At 38.4% G+C, this 19133-nt stretch overlaps 3 protein-coding genes across 5 annotated transcripts in view; all 3 read right to left on the bottom strand.

Annotated features, from left to right (window-relative positions):
• Positions 1–3898, bottom strand: part of ZC3H11A (zinc finger CCCH-type containing 11A) — a 26925-nt gene extending 23027 nt beyond the window's left edge. For both annotated transcript variants that reach the window (XM_059146900.1, XM_059146901.1), the window contains exons 1-2: positions 3759–3898; positions 2321–2440 (exon numbers count right to left, since the gene is read on the bottom strand). In XM_059146900.1, the coding sequence (XP_059002883.1) occupies positions 2321–2440; positions 3759–3812 (174 nt within the window). In that variant the 5' untranslated portion in view covers positions 3813–3898. The remainder of the gene's footprint in view (positions 1–2320; positions 2441–3758) is intronic.
• ZBED6 (zinc finger BED-type containing 6) lies at positions 3879–19133 on the bottom strand. Of its 2 annotated transcripts, XM_059146899.1 has the most exons (3): positions 14071–19133; positions 12628–12687; positions 3879–3957 (listed from the first exon to the last, which is right to left on the bottom strand). In XM_059146899.1, the coding sequence occupies exon 1, from the start codon at positions 18218–18220 to the stop codon at positions 15278–15280; it is 2943 nt and encodes a 980-aa protein (XP_059002882.1). In that variant the 5' UTR covers positions 18221–19133; the 3' UTR covers positions 3879–3957; positions 12628–12687; positions 14071–15277. The 2 variants fall into 2 exon arrangements, with proteins under 2 accessions (XP_059002882.1, XP_059002881.1); XM_059146898.1 differs by lacking the exons at positions 3879–3957; positions 12628–12687 and adding an exon at positions 12981–13091.
• Positions 13088–14077, bottom strand: LOC131815208 (uncharacterized). Its single transcript, XM_059146903.1, has one exon. It carries the CDS (start codon positions 13572–13574, stop codon positions 13476–13478), a length of 99 nt encoding a protein of 32 aa, XP_059002886.1. The 5' UTR covers positions 13575–14077; the 3' UTR covers positions 13088–13475.

The raw sequence follows: 19133 nt of genomic DNA, 5'->3' as shown, positions 1-19133 counted from the left end.
ATGAGGAAGGCACCATGTGACAAGGCTGAGGTGGCCTAGAGCATCAGAATTAAGGAGGGCTTGGGAAGGCACCTGCGTAGGAGCATGCTGGAGCCTGAGCAGGGCGAGGAAGGCTTCTGTGCAGAAGAAATCCCCATTTAGGATGAGGAGTGTGTATTTATGGAGGGTAAGCCTAGAATGGACAACAATGACTAAGCGGCGTTAAGGCAGGCAGGGTCTTCCCAAGTGGGGACCCGGCACAGAGCTAGAACATAAAGCAGGGTGAGGAAAGTAAGCATCTCATGTGGGAGGGCTGCCACGCACACAGTAACGGCATCCAAAGGTGTGAAAAGGGCATTCATGTGGAGAGGAGTCAAGGAGTAGGATGTTTGTCCTCACATGGTGAGGACGAGGTGCTTATGGTGGAGCAAGGACAGAGGCCTAGTACAGGGTCACTGGAACCAAAACAAGGTGAGAAAGATGTCCCTGTAGGACAGCAGCCTCGTGTGTGATGTCAAGCCTGAGGGGAAGGAAGAGGCTGGGAACGGTACTGGCTTACCCAACAAGGGGACCAATAAAACCAGTGTTCTTAAGGACAAGTTTCTCACTTTTGGAGAAGAAAGGTACAAGCATAGAAAAAAGAGAAGCCTAGACTAAAACCTGCAGTGCCATCTATGTGAACTCATGACTTTCAATACACAGACATAAAGAATAAATGCTGATGGAAATATGTGTATGTAAATCCATTTATACATTCTTGTTCTGCCCACCGCAGGCCTGGAAGCAATGAGACTCCAGGAGCTGCCCAAATCTTATTTCTATATGTACCATTCTTTACTAAAAGGATCCAGGGCTCCTTAGAGAAATGACTAATCCCAGGACAGGAGGAGGAAAAATATAGGATAAGCCTGAAAAATCTTGTCAGGCCAGAATGCACTAAGGTGTTCAAGAAATGAAGAAAACAACAGAAGGACACAAAATCAGCTTGAACAGCTGTTACTGGGCAAATGTGGGTCAAATGTGGGCAAATATGGATTAAAAATGATAGTAATGGAGTACAACACACTGAATAAAAGAGGAAACCATGAGTTCACAAACACAAATAAGTGGGCAAAAAACTGAAAATCTGGTGAGAAATGAGAGAGTAAGGTCTCAAAGTACCTCTCCACAAAATGCGTATTAGTTACAAAGAAAAAACCTTTACAGACAACTAATTTGGTACAAACCACCTTAAAAAAGTGATCCAAGTTACCACCACCAGTAATGGGATAATGAAATTGTATGTCTGTGCAACCTAATAGTGTGCACTGAGAGGAATTATGCTATTCCTTCCAGTGGTACATAACTTGAGCTGAGTAATGAAATACCAGAGAAACCCAAATTGAAGGACAGCCTACAAAATAACTGGCCTAGAACTACCAGAAGTGTCAAGGCGAATGAAAAGCAACTGTTTAAGAATGAAGGAGAATGAGAGAGCAATGCCAACTGTATTTGACACTCCATTCCGGACCTGCTCCGTCTGCAGTAAAGGACGTAACTGGTACAGTGGCAAAACTTGAACGGGTTCTGAGGTTTACATGAAGGTAAACTATCCGTGTTAACTTCCTAATTTTGATGGCTATATTACAGTTATCCAGGAGAATGTCCTTGCTTGTAGGAAATACTCATGAACATATTTGGGAATGTCAGTTTACTCCCAAGTGGCTTAGAAAAATGTTTTATAATGTACTTGCGGGTTTTCTCTGAGAATGTTTAAAATAAATGGAGAGGGGCGTGTGGGTGGCTCAGTGGGTTAAAGCCTCTGCCTTCGGCTCAGGTCATGATCCCAGGGTCCTGGGATTGAGCCCTGCATCCAGCTCTCTGCTCAGCAGGGAGCCTGCTTCCCACCCCCCTGTCTCTCTGCTTACTTGTGATCTCTATCATATAAATAAGTAAAATCTTAAAAAAAAAAATAAAATAAATGGAGAAACAGAAATATTCCCCAAAGACACACATATCATTTTTACACTTCAGATATATTACCGAACTGGCTCCCAGAATGATACCAACTCATACTCCAAAATATCAAGATATTAAGTGAGCATAACAAAAACTTCATTACATCATTAAAAAAATTTTAATCTGTACATTATATATGAGGTGTCATTTCTTAAGCAGGCTCCATGCCCAGTGCAGAGCACGACATGGGGACTGATCTCACAACCCTGAGAACATGACCTAAGCCAAAATCAAGAGCCAGATCTTAACCAACTGAGCCACCCAGGTGCCCCTTTCTCCCTATATTTTTTATTGGCCCATCACAATACCAGGCTGCTTATTATAACACAAACTGAAAACTTACGTCAATCTCCATGTGCCGGAACCTGCACACCTGTCGAAAACAGCGCCCCTCTTGCCATAATGTGCAAACAGTTTCATTTCCTAGCGCAGCTTCACAGTGACGGAAGGGACAGCTGTCACCCTGTAAATGGAAAGAATACAGAAAAGAAATGTGGTACCAAAACAGATCCTAGGTAAAGTGTGCACCCTAAAAGTGTCCTGGAATCCAGACAAACAAAAAGGAGTAAGGAAAGACAGGCAAGGTAGAAAACAGAGATGGAAGACAAGAACAATCTGAGGTCAACGAATTTATAATTTCCTATGACCTATTCCTTGACAGTTTCCTTTATTTGATTTCACAACATAAAGTGACATGAGCAGAAATGGGGCTGAAAAAGATAAGTGGGAGTATTTTAAGTGGTACTCTTTAAAAATGTATTTATAGTTCAAAACCATTTCATACATCTTGACTTGTGTAACTAGCTTTTGATGGAAAATCACAAAGAGATGAAGCTTTAAGAATAATTCCATGCTTCATTATGTACTTCTACAACAGCAGTATCTGAAACACAATGCTATATATGCTCAAAGCTTTGCTCAAAACTGATCATTTTAAACACAGCCCTGAGTTATTTCTGAAGTTTTTCTAACAATATATACACGTGTAGAATTAGTCACAAAGGAACAGAAGAGTGGATAGATCTGAATGGAGCTGCAAAAGAACCAAGCAGAAAAACAGGAAGTTTTGACAGAAAAAGCAAAAATGCTACAAAAGCATATTTAGAAGAATGGCTTTATCATTCAGCAGGAAATCTGAAGAAAAAAGTCAAATTCAACCCACAACAGTTTCTAGAAGTACAATACAACCCACCCATTCATTTAATACAAGTAAATAAAACCAAAGTTTACAAGCCAGGCCAAAGTACTCCTAATTCAAATCAAATGCACCCTGAACAGGGGCAATTATTAATAGGTAATTATTAATTATGAATAGATGATTATTACCAGTAAGAGAACAGTGAATGATGACTATATGCTGTGGACTTTCTCACTTTTATAGAACATGAAGAACATAAATGAAGAGGAAAAAAAGATGAATAATGAATTCTCCTAGGAGTACTATTCTCTACTAAGAAAACTGAAGCAGATAATAAATGGCTGAACAAAACAAAACATGAACACTTAGTATACTGGGAAAATATTATCAGATCTTATTAGAGAAATTACAGAAAGAACTGATTTTTAAATTTTATTTATTTATTTGACAGACAGAGATCACAGGTAGACAGAGAGGCAGGCAGAGAGAGGAGGAAGCAGGCTCCACGCCAAGCAGAGAGCCCGATGCGGGGCTTGATCTCAGGGCCCTGGGATCATGACCTGAGCCGAAGGCAGAGGCTTTAACCCACTGAGCCACCCAGGCGCCCCTGGAAAGAACTGATTTTAAAGGTGCCAATTCTTACTTTGGTACATGTAGAATAGAAAAAAAAATAGCAGTCTTCTCCTTGATTAGGCATGCTGAGTAGATCCTTATATCAGAAATGGCTTCTTGAAAATAAGCCACTGCTTCCTCAAGGCGAGGACCAGCTCCAAGTCCTCTTGAAATGGGTTTAGTCTTCCAAAAGACAACTCAATCAGAGAAATCGTCTTTAAAATGCAATCCTAAAATAAGGAGACATGAATTAAAGTATTTCAGATAAATTCTTTCAACTTCTTCCTCTAAATCATCTCAACTTAGAGCACACTGTTAAAACCAAATTTTAATTGTATTATGCTTGCCTACTTAGAGCTTTTATGAACCCTGATTAACATTTTATTCTTATGTGAACATTATACATTCTCATTTATAATGTAAAACTTTTGTTAAGGACACCTATGCCCTTCTTTTGTATGCTCTATGGAGCTTGTTACATGGCTTCAGCATAAGATTAAATAAGCCCTAACTCCATAAACGATTTACATTTTAGAGCACGAATGGGACTTAAGCATTGTTTTACAAAGGGTATTTGCTAAATCTACAATCCACACAAACTAGATATTTTTAATCTGAGAGAAGTCCCAATATTTTCACAAGCATTTTTATTCTGAAAGTATGTAATTATAAGTAGGTGGGAAAAATGGCCTCACTAGAGTAACTGAAACAATTACCCTAGAATTAGCCTATGTAATGAAGATGGCCAAGGTATGTAATTGCACACTAATCACAACAAGGAGAAGTGGTCACTGGATTCTTCCAGTAAGGCAGTGCTTACAAAAAACAAACTGACCCCACCCTCAGCCCTTGTCACACCCAGGCCCCACACTGAAGCATTCCAGAAAGCTTCTAGGAAAGTAAAAACACAAGATAAGAGCACATATCAGAATGTGGAAAGGGTTTCTGCAGACTCATACATCAGAAGACCAGGTTTCAGAAACACTGATCTACAACTTGAAATCAATTAAATCAAAGTCAAACATATCTCCCACGAATTAATAATCTGAATCCAAGAAAAGGCGGCCACAATAAAAACCAGCCTTGAAGTCAGCAACCTAGGTTAGGAATTAAGAGTCTGCCATTAAACACATACTACAACCTTTAAAATCTGCAATACCCTCTGACATACAATTTTATTTCTAGAACTTATTTTGAGGTAAATACTCAACCAATATGCAAGGTAGTAATACACATAAAGTTCACTACCACTTCGCTTCTAATAATGAAAGCACATCTAGACATCTAAATGTTCAGAAACTGGGGTCTGTTTTAAAAAATTATAGTACACCCAAGCGATGTGATAATATGCAGCGTATTACAAATTTTGGTACCAGGAAATGAGGTGTGGCTGAAAAAAATATCTAAAAATGTGGAAGCAGCTTTGAAATCAGGTCACCAGTAGAGGCTAGAAGACTTCTGAGGCACTCAACAGAAAAAGCCTAGAAAAAACTACTACCAGAAAATCTGACACTAAAGGAGCTTCTGGTAAGGTTTCTGTGGAAGCATTATTAAGAGAATTAAAAGACAAGTCACAGACTGGGGGAAAATCTTTGCAAAATACATAATTCATAAAGGACTGGTATCCAAAATATACAAAGAACACTTAAAACTCAACAAGAAAACAATTCAAAGAATAGGCAGAAGATAGACATAGACACCTCATCTAAGATGACACACAGATGGTAAATGAACGTATTAAAAGATACTCAACATCCTATGTCATTAGGGAATTGCAAATTCCTTTTAGAATAGCCAAAATCCTGACCACTGGCACCACTAAATGCTGGTAAAAATGAAGCAAGAGGGTGTGGAAGAATAAGACCAAAATGTTAGCAACAGTTACTACTTGAGTGGTTGGTAGGATTGTAGGTGGCTATTTATTATTTTGTTTTATGCTTGGCTAAGCATTTGATTTTCTAATACAAGGCAACATATATATAATAAAGAATTTAAGTCTGCCTTAACTGGCTTGCCAATCACTGATCCACTACAGAATGGGACAATGACTGGACCTTTAATAGCACGCCACTGATCCACAAATAGGATTTCTCTGACCCCAAACACAAAGAATGTGTTCTGTAATGGTGGGTACACCAAAAGGTAATTAAATAAACTGCCTCAAAAAAACAAAAACAAAAAAAGACCCAAAATGCCCCCCCAAATGTAAAAATTGCCTCAAGTCTCTAAAGGATATTCAAATAATTACAATGACATATACGCAAAAAAGTAAAAGTATTATTGAGAGGAGAATGAAAAAGTTTTAAAATAGAAAAATATTTTAGAAAAGACATACAAAAAAAAGGTTAGGGATCAATTTATTTATTTATTTGACAGAGAGCAAGCAGGAGCAGCAGAGGGAGAGGGAGAAGCAGGCCCCCTGCTAGCAGGGAGCCCCATGTAGGGATTGATCCCAGGACCCCAGGATCAAGACTGGGCCAAAGGCAGTTGTATAACCAACTGAGCCACTCAGGTGGCCTGATCAATTTCAATCTTGAAAACAATATCCCAAAGACTATCAAACCATCGCTGTTTCAGGAACCCCCAACCTACTAATCAAAATGTTACTTATGAAACAGCAATAAAACAGTATGAATTGCATATTAGGGTTTGTTGTTGTTTTGCCTTAAAAAAAAATTAGGCTCTGAAAAAATCCCTCCAGAAGTAGAGCATGAAGACTGAATGCTGAGCAGATGGACACTGCCTTACTAATGTTTCAACAGAAGTTACTTCATGTATCTGTTTTAAACACTGAACTTCTGTTATCTTTCTTTTGGGGTGGGGGAGAGAATGTAACTGCTATTCAAGAAAATGGCCAAAATACCTTTCCTGAGATTTTTAAAAAAAGGAAAAAAGTTGACAGTAATCACTACTACCTTAAGTTTGCAACTCAAAACTAGATGCATACTGATAGATTTTTTTTTTTTAAAGATTTTATTTATTTATTTGACAGACAGAGATCACAAGTAGGCAGAGAGGCAAGCAGAGAGAGGAGGAAGCAGACTCCCTGCTGAGCAGAGAGCCCGATGCGGGGCTCGATCCCAGGACCCTGGGATCACGACCTGAGTTGAAGGCAGAGGCTTTAACCCACTGAGCCACCCAGGTGACCCCTGATAGATGTTTTTTAAAGGACTTTATTTGAGACAGAGAGAGAAGGAGGAGAAGAGGGAGAAGTGGGCTCATAGCTGAGCAGGGAGCCCAATGCAGAGCTTGATCCCAGGACGCCGAGATCACAGTCTGAGCCAATGGCAGCTAGCTGCTTAACTGACTGAGCCACCCAGGTGCACCCCATACTGATAAATTTCTTAAGCTTTAAAAGTTAAAACAAAAGTATTCATGATGCCAAGAAAATATGAATACTTTTCAATAGCAAAAGTAGGGAAGCCAAGATGAGCAACTGGCCCTCTCCGATCCCACCCCTAAATTAATGGAGGAAAAAGGAGAAATTCCTTTAAACTGTCATGTTCTCAGTAAGCTTTAAAGGATACAGCTTGAGGGGTCCTGAGTGGTTCAGTTGGTTAGGCCTATGACTCAATTTCAGTTCAGGTCAGGATCTCAGGGTTGTGAGATCAAGCTCGATATTGGGTACCACACTGGGTGTGGAGCCTGCTTCAGATTTTCTCTCCCTCTTCCTCTACCCTTCCCCACCCCAAAAGAATACAGCTTGATACAAATGAATATATCATTACGAAAAAGACTGGAAACAAAAGAAAGTTCAAAAAATAAGAAAACTCAAATTTCTTGCTTCCCCCAAGAGATTTTTTTTTTTTTAATTACTTGAGAGATAGAGCACGCGTGTGTGTGCAGTGGGAGGGGCAGAGGAAGATGGGGAGAGAAGAAAAGCAGATGCCCTGCTGGGCGGTAAGCCCAACGCAGGGCTGGATCCCAGGATTCTGAGATCATGACCTGAGCTGAAATCAAGAGTCAGTTGCTTAACTGACTAAGCCACCCAAGAGAGATTTCAATACAAGTAAAAGCACAATAAACTGATGGAAAACGCTAAAACTGAATTTTAAGATACTGTCAGGATATCTCTCAGAATGCTGAAAGATACCAACACAAAGAAAAGGTATAGAAGATGGAAATGATTCCAGGAGACTTAATTTCTATACAATGGAAATTCTAAAAGGAATGAAATTGATAGAGATAATAATAAAATAACAGAATTTCCCTAAACTGAATAAACTTTAATCATTAATTAAAAGGGGGTTCATCAGGGACACTTGGGTGGCTCAGTGGGTTAAGCACCTGCCTTCATTTGGGTCATGATCCCAGAGTCCTGGGACGGAGTCCTGCATCCGGCTCCTTGCTCAGCAGGGAGACTCTTTCTCCCTCTGCCTGTTGTCTCAGACAAATAAATAAATAAAATCTTAAAATACAAAAACAAAAGGAGTTCATTAAATGCCAGGCAGGAAATCTCTTGTAAGACATCTCTGCTGGGGTGCCTGGCTGGCTTAGTCAGTCGAGCATGCAACTCCTGATTTCAGGGTTGTCAGTTCAAGTCCCATGTTGGGTGTACAGATTGCTTTAAAAAATAAAATAAAATAAAATAAAGACATCTTTACTATACCAGAGATATGCTGAGAATTTTGAATTCCAATGCATAAAGAGAGAATCATACAGATTTCTAGGAAAAAGTAGACTAACAGAAAATCGGACTTGACATCTAACATCACCTGACTCTCTACATGCCAAAAGACAAAATGCTACATACCAGAATTTAAAGGGAAGATTATGCCCTTAGATTTGGCCTTTCAAATTACATTTCAGTATCTCAGGATTTGCAAGAAGTTTTATTTTTTTTTTTTATTTTTTTTTTTTTAAAGATTTTATTTATTTGTCAGAGAGAGAGAGGGAGAGAGAGCGAGCACAGGCAGACAGAATGGCAGGCAGAGGCAGAGGGAGAAGCAGGCTCCCTGCCGAGCAAGGAGCCCGATGCGGGACTCGATCCCAGGACGCCGGGATCATGACCTGAGCCGAAGGCAGCCACTCAACCAACTGAGCCACCCAGGCGTCCCGCAAGAAGTTTTAGACATAAAGTCTCAAAAAGTCTATCATCTATACTCCATATATACTTCACGTAAAAACTACTTAAGGGAGTATACTAGGTTGAGAAAAAGAACTTCACTTCCACTATTTCACTGCTTTTTAAAAAGTTTTAAAACCACTGCTTTGGATATCTTATTTGGGACACAGCTGATAAATCCAAAATAAAGCAAATCAAACCACACTATATTTAAAAAAAAAAAATCAGATCACATAATCAAAAAACATTTATTCCAGGACTAAGAGTGATTTAACATTAAAAAAAAATTCATTATTCATAAATGTAATGAGTAAAGGGGGATAAAAAGAAAAACTCTGGTATCTTAAAATTTCTTTTTTTTTTTTTTAAGGATTTTATTTATGTGATAGAGACAGAGACAGCAAGCATGAGCAGGGGGAGGAGTATAGGGAGAGGGAGAAACAGACTCCACATTGAACGTGACATGGGGCTCCATCCCAGGACCTCAAGATCATGACCTAAGTCGAAGGCAGATGTTAACCAACTGAGCAACCCAGATTCCCCAGGTATCTTAAAGTTCCAAAAAAGAAAACATGGTTTTTACAAAACCAGTGCTCTCACCCCTGAGCTATGGAGCCAAGAAGACATGATTTTAAAAAAGGATTTAAAAATAGCATTTAAAAAAGGTAAAAATGCAGCATACAGTTCTGATAAAAACTCAGTAAATTACAAGTGACCTCCCTGGCATACATGCACTCAATCATCAGAAAACATGAGCACACACACACATACACAGGGAAAGAAAGAAAGAAAGAAAACATGAGCACAAGCAATATGGTAAACAATGGAAGTGACCTCATTCTGGACAAAAAAAGAGCCCTTGTTGTCTCCATTGCCCAACATTCAGAGTCTAGTACATGAGTTAAGGAAATGTATAAAGACTATGGGACGCCTGGGTGGCTCAGTTGGTTAAGCAGCTGCCTTCGGCTCAGGTCATGATCCCAGCGTCCTGGGATCGAGTCCCACATCGGGCTCCTTGCTCCGCAGGGAGCCTGCTTCTCCCTCTGACTCTGCCTTCCACTCTATCTGCCTGTGCTTGCTCTCACTCTCTCTCTCTCTCTTACAAATAAATAAATAAAATCTTTAAAAAAAAAAAAAAAAAAAAAAAAAGACTAGAAAGAAGGCGGCAAAAAAAATTTAGTATCTGCAGATTATATGCTTGCAAACTAGCAAATCCAGCAATCAACAAAACATAATTAAAATAAGGCATTTTGGGGGCACCTGGGTGGCTCAGTGGGTTAAAACCTCTGCCTTCAGCTCAGGTCATGGTCCCGGGGTCCTGGGATTGAGCTCTCCATCGGGCTCTCTGCTCTGTGGGGAGCCTGCTCCTTCTCTCTCTCTCTGCCTACTTGTGATCTCTATCAAGTAAATAAAATCTAAAAAATAAAATAAAATAAGGTATTTTTAAAAATTGGTAAATTTCCTATGTGCTAGCTTGGTAACAAAGTCCCATTCACAATAAAGCTATAAAATATATAGGAAGAAAACGAAGTATACAAACCTACACTAAAAAAACCCGAAAAACTATGACACTACTAAGGCACTGAAGATCTGGATAATGAAGAAAGAATGGAGCAGAGGCTTAAAGCAGTTTACTTCTCCAAATAATCACATCAAGTGATAATAGGTTATTACTGGAACCTGATAAACTGTAAAATCATCTTGAATAACCAAGAAAGATAAGGAAAAATTTTACAAGTGAGGCACCTGGATGGCTCAATGTGTTAAGCCTCTGCCTTCAGCTCAGATCATAGTCTCAGGGCCCTGGGATCGAGCCCCAGCAGGGAGCCTGCTCCACCCCCCCCAGCCCTCTACCTGCCTTTCTGCCTATTAGTGATCTGTCAAATAAATAAACAAAATCTTAAAAAAAAAAAAAATTTAGAAGGACCTCACTCTCCTTGATATTATAAGGGATGTGAAATATATCATTTAAGTGTAGTATTTTCAAATGAGTGTAAGAGCCACAGAATTTAAGCAAGCCCACAAATGTGATTTGTGAAAAAAGTAGCATCTGAAATTAACACCAAAAAACTGGCCTCCCATTTGATAAAAAAAATTTTTTTTACTTCATACAAAGAGGTTCCAAGGGAATAAAAGCAAAGATAGCAAAGAGGCTTTTTAGCTCACTAACCAAAGCACTATACTAAGATTCTGGGAGTGCATAAGGTGGCTCAGTTGGTTAAGCATCTGCCTTCGTCTCAGGTCATGATCCCAGGGTTTTGTAATCAAGTCCTGCACCGGGCTTCCTGCTCAGCGGGGAGTCTGCTTCTCCCTCCCCTCCACCCCACTCATGTTCTCTCTCTCTCTCTTTCTTAAAAAAAAAAAAAAAAAAGATTCTGAATAACTGTGCTCAGCAAAAAGGAAAGCAGTATCTGACACCTTTATTACCATACATACTCATGGGAAGGAGAGGCAACAGGCAATGCCATCTAACTACAATACCTAGATTACCTTTTAAAGTTTTTATTTAAATTCCAGTTAGTTAACAAACAGTTTAGTATTAAGTTTCAGGTGTACAAGAGTGATTCCACATTTCCATACCACACCAAGTGCTCAACACAAGTGCACTCCCCCACTCCTTAATCCCCATCACCTATTTCATTCATCATCCCACCCACCTCCCCTCTGGTAACCATCAGCTTGTTCTCTAGAGTTTAGTCTGTTTCTTGGTTTGCTTCTCTCTCTCTCGTTTTCCCCTTTGCTTGTTCTGCTTCTTAAATTCCATGTTATGAGTGAAATCATATGGTATCTTTCTCTGACTCTTTGCTTAGCATTATACTCTAGCTCCATCCATGTCATTGCAAATGGCAAGATTTAATTCTTTCTTACAGCTAATTGTATACTGTTTGTGTGTGTGTATATACATACACACACACACACATATATATATAAAACACTTGGGCTGTTTCCATAATTTGGCGATTATAGATAATACTGCAATGAACATCGGGTGCCCGTAACCCTTTGAATTAGTATATGTGTGTTCTTTGGATAGTAGCATGAATGATGGGTCATAGGGTAGTCCTAGCCTGCATTTTTAATATAAAAAATATAACCATCCAAGTACTGCAAAAAACATTATATAGGTTTTTTTTTTAATAAGCTCAGATTGAAAAAAAAACTTTTCCTATCATGAAACCATAGTTAAGAATCGTAATAATAGATTTTGACATAAAATGAAAAAGTTATATAGCAAAGGATAAGCAACATGACCAAATATTAGTATTTTTACTAAAAAGGATATATCGAGGACTTTTACAAATCAAAAAAGACATCATCAATTAGTAAACTGGTACACCTCTTTACAGAATTGTAATTCTACAAATTTACATCTGAGAACTGGTTCTAGGGAAACCGCTCACAAAGGGCTGTTACTGAATATGTGCTATTTTTATTTTTAATGGCAAAACCCCAAATGTCTATCAATGAGAGATATATTAAACTATAGCACTTCCATACAAAGCAGTAACATCTTGTCATTAAACAAAACAAACGAGGCACAACTCTGTGCACGGATATGGAACTATGCCATGACACAGACACTGCTCTCCTAGGAAGAAATGCAATCACAGGGAGATTCCACCTTGGTATACTGCTTTTCCCTTTTTTGTGCATGTACTATCAAAAAAAGGGGGAGGGGAAGGAAATGCTTCCATCCCTAAACCAAAAGCTTGTAAGTAATTACAAGAAAAAAAGAGCTTGACAATGATTCCTTTCCTTGATTCAGGAAAATTATACCTTAAAATTACAAAAATATTCACTCCTTTAATGAGAAAAAACCCATTCCCACACTTACATTAGCTGGTTGCTCTCAACAGGAACCTCTGTGTCTTCACTGAGTTCCAATCTATTACGCCTGTAGGTCGAACCAACACTCAATCCATGAATTAATAATAATGGGGCAGAAAGAATTTTCCTCCTCACATTGCCAAGGAAACCTCTCAGCCACAATTCAAACACAGGGCGTGTTTTTAAAACATCTCCCAACTACTGGGAGATTAAGTCCATTCGAATAACCTTTGTCAGACTGGAGACAGCTAGGCTTAGTTATCTCCTCAAAAACAAAAACAAAAATAAAAACCAACAAAAACAGAGTTCATTTAAAGATGAACTTCAGAGTCAAAGGATTATTGGGAAAAAAAAAAAAATCCATCTTCCATAGCCGAACAATAGAATTTAAAAAGAAAGAAGAAAAAGAAAAAAGAAAAAGAACACCAAAATTCAATAAGATCCAATTTCTGGTCTTCAAGATTTCTTCACCTATTAAGAAAAAAACAGAAACCTTCCCCCATCTTTATTATCTGTATAATAAAAGCATACATACTTGTATGAAAAAATATAAAGTGTTTTATGTATATAATATACATATACATATATACTAACTGGCTTATACACACACACACACATATACACAAATGTGTAGAAATAAAACATCTGGGTAAGTTTTCCCTTTTAAAACACACTACAAAAGCCTTCAGATTTGGGTTCATTATAAAAATAGTGAACTTACTCTTATACCAAAGTATCATGACGTGTATCGGTAGGTTACACTAAATTTTGCCCAGCCCATAGAAGAAACATGAAGGGAAAGCCTTACACATGAATCAATGTGTATAATACGGATGTATGTACATCATTATCATCTCAGGGAGTGTTTAACCAAAAAAGATAGAAACGTATAGTTATCGAGTAACTACAGAGTGGTGCAGCAAGCTGTAGAAGGCAGAGCAGCATTATAGCCATCCTGAACTGGCGCTGTCAAAATACAGAAAGCTTCTATCTAAGGGAAGACTTTTTCTTCCAGTGTCACTGGCATGACATTCAATATTGGCCCTGCAAAAGGCTTGCTTATGCAGCCTGGTTTCTTTTTCTTTTTTTCTTTTTTTTTTTTCCCCCACAAGTGATGGCTCAACTAAAGACTTTGTAATTATTCATTTACTCCAGTTAGTAAAAGGGTAAACTTTTGGAGTTGAAATTTCATTTCACAATGGTACATTTACCATTTAAGAATTAAAAAAAAAAAAAAAAAAACCAAAAAACAAAAAACCCAAAAAACAAAAACAAAAAACGATTTTGATACATAGAAATGAGTTCTAAATTTTGAAACCAGCCCCGTAACAAAGCAATTTTGATTCTCATGTAATAAATACTACATAATTTCTAGGCTAAATCTTGCCAAATACTATCCAAGACAAAACTAAAATCGAAACTTAAAAAAAAGTGGACACCTTTTACTCACACTTAATACTAGTCAATTTTCCAGGAAATTTTTGGGCAGGGAATATCCCCAAATCTAAAATGAAAAAAAGGAAAAATTGGGATCTCACATTAGTTATTCAGTCTGAAACTTGTAATAGACTTTTACTAAAAGTCATCATTTTCTGGCCTCCCACTCAACCACAGAAACATACTTTAAGAGTGGAAAGGGACTTTAAAGATCACTGAGATCAATTCTCTCATTTTACCAGTGAGGTAATGAATCCTAAAATCTGAAAATATTGAGTGCTTATGTTTAGCTAAGATTAAAAGCCAAAAAACAATCTCACAGTTAAGAATACAGCATTATGGATTATTCAGCATATATATTTAAAGACATTTAAGATCACTTAAATTTAGAGAAACATTCTTTGGGAAATGGACACGGTATTTGTCAAAAGTATGCTCCTGGGGCTTTTACTCCAATTTCAATTTTTGTAAACTTTTTAAATGTCATTTGCCCATACATTTGTAAAAAGTTCCCATACAATCTTTTGTTGTTTTTATACTATTTTCTAAAGGTTAAAAAAGGCAATTCAAAAACTAAAAGTAATTTTTTTTTTACTGTTTTCTAATGTTTTCCTTTTGCACAGATCCAATCCTAAATATAAAGGGTAACTCTATCACACTCAGTAAGTTGAAATGATAAAGCTGACCAGTATGAGGAGGCAATCAGAAATTTCCAAATTTCACTTTGTTTTTGCCAAGCTGTAAGTATGGATCAGGGATTTTAAAGAAACAGAAAAATGGGAGCAAGGGGGAGGAATAAACAGCTTAGGATACTTTTTTCCCTCAATTTCATTGGTTTCAGAGCAATCAAACTTCTCATGATGGGAGAAATTTTTACTTAAAACCAATTACAAGTTTAATCTACCAGCCAGAAATAGCCTAAAGCCTTTCAATGCTGCACTATATTTTTTTAGGTCAAAAAATATCTTTTCTCTCTTAATTGGTATAAACAAAATTTCAAGAGACAGCTACACTGAGTTACTACTGTGGAATTTTTAATCTTCACTTTGCCAGCATTACTATTACCACTGAGGAATTTTCAGCACGTTTTGTGTTTTCAGGTTTCCCCAGATTTGTGTATGAAGAATAATTAGTATAACTATATATAACAACTATAGCAATTCAGATACAGTAACATAGGAACAAGTTGCCCATTTCAAATGGAAAACGGAAAAAAGAAATTAAGGTAATATTTCTTTTTCATTGCTTTGAATAACTTCATTCCCAGGATCCCAGCTCAGAACCAATGTAGAATAATCATAGTTAACATTTTTCAAGTTCATTTTCAAAAACATCAGCTGTTCTATATTGTCAAAGTCCAGGCTCACGATCTGTTTTGGATGAAACTGGCTATTTGCAGTAAAGATACATTCGGACTGCCAACTACACATGGGGCAGCTTAGATATTGAATGGCAACTTGGGTCAAAGCTGGCCATATGCTCACCTTCCTCTGCCAGTAAATCAAAGGGTCACCACCTCCTGAGATATCTGAATACTTCTCTTTGAAGTATTCATCCACTACTGCTATGGCAGAAGGAAACATGAAGCTTTTGCTTCCAATGGCAACATTATCTACAGCTGAGCTATCAAAAGACCCTGAACTGGAGGTGCCTTCTCTTATAGATGAGGTAAACGAATCAGCTCCTACAATGGCTGGGGGACCAGAAGCATCTGACGTTGCAATATGGCACACCTCTGAAGATTCCATGTAATTGCAAACTTCTTCTGCAAGGATCTGCTTATAAGTTTCTAAATCAGCACCTTGAGGGAAAAAGTCTTCCAAACTGTTTTTAAAGCAAGGATCTAACAAAGCAGCCAAGATACAGGGCTTGGATTTAAGCATGGCACTCAGTAGGGTATCAGTTTCAAGTTTCAGAGATAAACTGTCCACCAGATTGAGTGCCTGGGTAATACCTCTTATTTGAAAATCTTCTCTGAGTTTCTGCAGAGAAAGGAGCAGATGATGGATTAGGGGGAGCACCTGGTTCAATCCTGTGGTCCTGACACTCACTTTCTGGGTGGCTTCCTCAAATGGTTTAAGAATATCACAAACATAAGTCATTAAAGTCCACTGAAGTGAGGTGAGCACAACCCCACTAGCTCTACCCAGACTATGGTGAACTGAGTAGCAATGCTCCAAGAGCCATTTTAACATATAAAAGGTAGAAATCCAATGGCCAGTTTCATCCTGCTTCAAATTCTTCCACGGAAGCTGATGATCATTTTGAAACTCCTGCAGAATCTGACGGGCCTTGACTGAATGACTAAAATGATGACAGGTTTTCCTAGCAGCTACTAACATATTCTCAATGCTTTTGTGCTCACAAAAAAAGTCCTGAATGACTATATTTAAACAATGCAGGAAGCACGGCACATGGGTAAAACCTCCATCTTTGATTGCATGTACCACGTTAGAGGAATTATCGGAAACAATAAAGCTAGGAATGAGGAAATTAGGAGAAAGCCACAAACCAATCTGGTCATTTAGTTCTTGTAAAATGTTGGTTATCAAGCAGTCTTTGGCCAACCCTGTTACACAAAGTACTGCCCACTTTCTGAAATTAGGGATCCTGCCATTACTGGAAGGTGCAGTTTCCAAAGAGACCCAGTGCACAGTCACGATGAAATAGTCAGTGGATGGGTCATGGGTCCATATGTCCACAGTCAGGTGGATCTTTTGGCTTTGAACATTCTCCAAAGTTAAGAAAATTTTTTCTCTGACCCAATCGTATAATTGAGGTATAGCCTTTGTGAAAAAGTAAGTCTCAGATGGTAACCTATAGTCTGGGGCCACAATCTGCATGAACCTCTGAAAGGCTGGGGTTGAGAAGTAGTTGTAAGGATGCATATCCTCCACGATCATCTGAATAATTGCCTGACTTATTTGACTTGAGACTGAATTTTCAGAATATGTCGTTTCTCTCTCCTGTGCATTTGTCAGAGTATCTTGCTCTGCAACAGGAATAGGACTCTCAGATCTTCTACTATTTTCAACCTCTAACACAGGAGGTTCATCTGAATCTGAGTCACTAAGGTCCTCAGCTGTTAAATCGTGGCTGCCTGTAGACTTCTCTCCATGCAGGGGATCTCTTAAGAGATCATTTCTCTCAGTCTCTCCCTCATCTAATCCATTTCCAACTGCACCACTGTCTTTGTTGGCAACAGCCCAATGGATGGGATGTGTGGCCTGCAGGTGACGTTGAAGTGTTGAAGTTCCTAAGTGAGAACCTGGCCTACCCCGGCTCACACTTCTTTTACATATATTACACACAGCTCTTGAGATGTGCTGAGGATCAGTATAAAAAAAATTCCAAACTGCAGATGTCTTGGCTCTTGTTCCAGGAATTAAGGCATGCTTGACAATATTACTTTTGATGAGAAATCTCCCTCTTTCTGCCCTCAGGGCATCAGACACTGATTTATCACGTTTCTTACCCATTCTGTTTTCATCTAATGGATCAGTAGACATATATTCAAAGCTTCCATTGCTTCCAGCAGAAGAGGGAGATAAAGGCACATCCAAAGTAAAATCCTCTTCCCCACTAGTGACTCCATATTTGTTGGCCCTGGTCCAGTGAGGTGAATGCCTTGCCTGCAGATGTCGTTGTAGCGTAGATGTCCCCAGATGGCTGCCTGGTTTACCCCTGCTAACACTTTTTTCACAGAGGTTACAAATAGCCCTCCAGGTATACTGGGGGTCGACATGAAAGAAGTGCCATACAATGGAGGTCTTGGCTCTGGTACTAGGTAGATAGATCTGTTTTTCTATATTGTTCTCAAAAAGACTTTCTTCATCCTGCTCATGGGCACTGGAAGTTAATAAAGCGGGGGCATCTGCAACAGGCCTCCCAGATCCCAAATCTTTACTGAACTTTTTCGCGAGAAGCAGTTTTTTTCTTCGCCTTTTCCCCTTAATCCGTAAGCCCTTCTTTCTTTTCTTTTTAGCAGGCAATTTTGCCTCTTTATCCATTCCTTCTGCCACCATCTTTCCCTCTAACACATCTTCTTCATCTGTATTAGAATTAATAGGAACACATCCCAGAATCCCAGCACCACTAAAAGTGCTGCATCGTCTTCCAGAAGAGAGTGAGGAAACTGGTACACTTAAGGTACATACACTCATTCTCTTTGTGTCTCCAAAATTCGTACCAGAATCTGTTAGTGGGTTTATTACTCAAGTAGAAATACAGCTGTTCCTCTCTAATTGCATTACCTCGTCTCCAATTTCTATGGGGAATCAAATTCCCTTTGAAACAATGACTTCCAAGCCAGGTTATTTTTGGAGGAAAAGTGACAGCAATGGAGAACATTCCCAAACTCTTTTCTTAGAGGGCTTTATGATCCCTTCCAACTTCTGAGTTCTGAATCTGATTTCAAATAGTCCAATCTCTTCATGTTATAGAAAACAACAACTTGAGGTGCACTTTCCCAGAGTCAGAGTTAGTAGCAGCTAGAAGCCAGGTCTTCCAAATCCCAGGCCCACGTTCTTTCTGCTTCATCAAGAACTACATCTCCTTGAAATGCCTTCAGCTTTAAAAATATATATTTTAATGATGTGTCATGGTAGCGACATCAATTTCCCTTAATTCTGAAATTATTTTCAGGAAATTTCACTTAAACAAAAACATAGTGCATCATTCAACATTCATCATTTAGGACTGTGATTTGACAATACAACCCAAAAAATCAATTCTGGGAATATAAAGCAGACTCCACATACTGGTCATTAACAGCAAATGCTAGTTGAGCCCTTTCAGCTCTAAATAAAAATAACACAATTTTTAAAAAAATGTGGATGGCTAAAAAAAAAGTGTTTTGAGAATAAAAATTTGGGTCACAAGCTGCATTTTCAATTTACTGTTTGTATCAAGAGTTAATCCAAATTTAGTTTTCAGACATTTTTAGACTGGAGAACCTTTACTGCCTGTAAATGAGTAACTCATGAGTTGAACTCTATATAAACAGCAAAAACTGAAATTTGAGCTTTAAACCACTTTCATTCCTTTTCGGTTATCCCTCCCCTTCCCCCAATACCT

The sequence above is a fragment of the Mustela lutreola genome, chromosome 14 (genome assembly GCF_030435805.1).
Source record: "Mustela lutreola isolate mMusLut2 chromosome 14, mMusLut2.pri, whole genome shotgun sequence".
NCBI classification, from domain to species: Eukaryota; Metazoa; Chordata; class Mammalia; order Carnivora; family Mustelidae; genus Mustela; species Mustela lutreola.
Note: the sequence above shows the minus strand (reverse complement) of the source record. Positions and strands in the feature narration are given on the sequence as shown.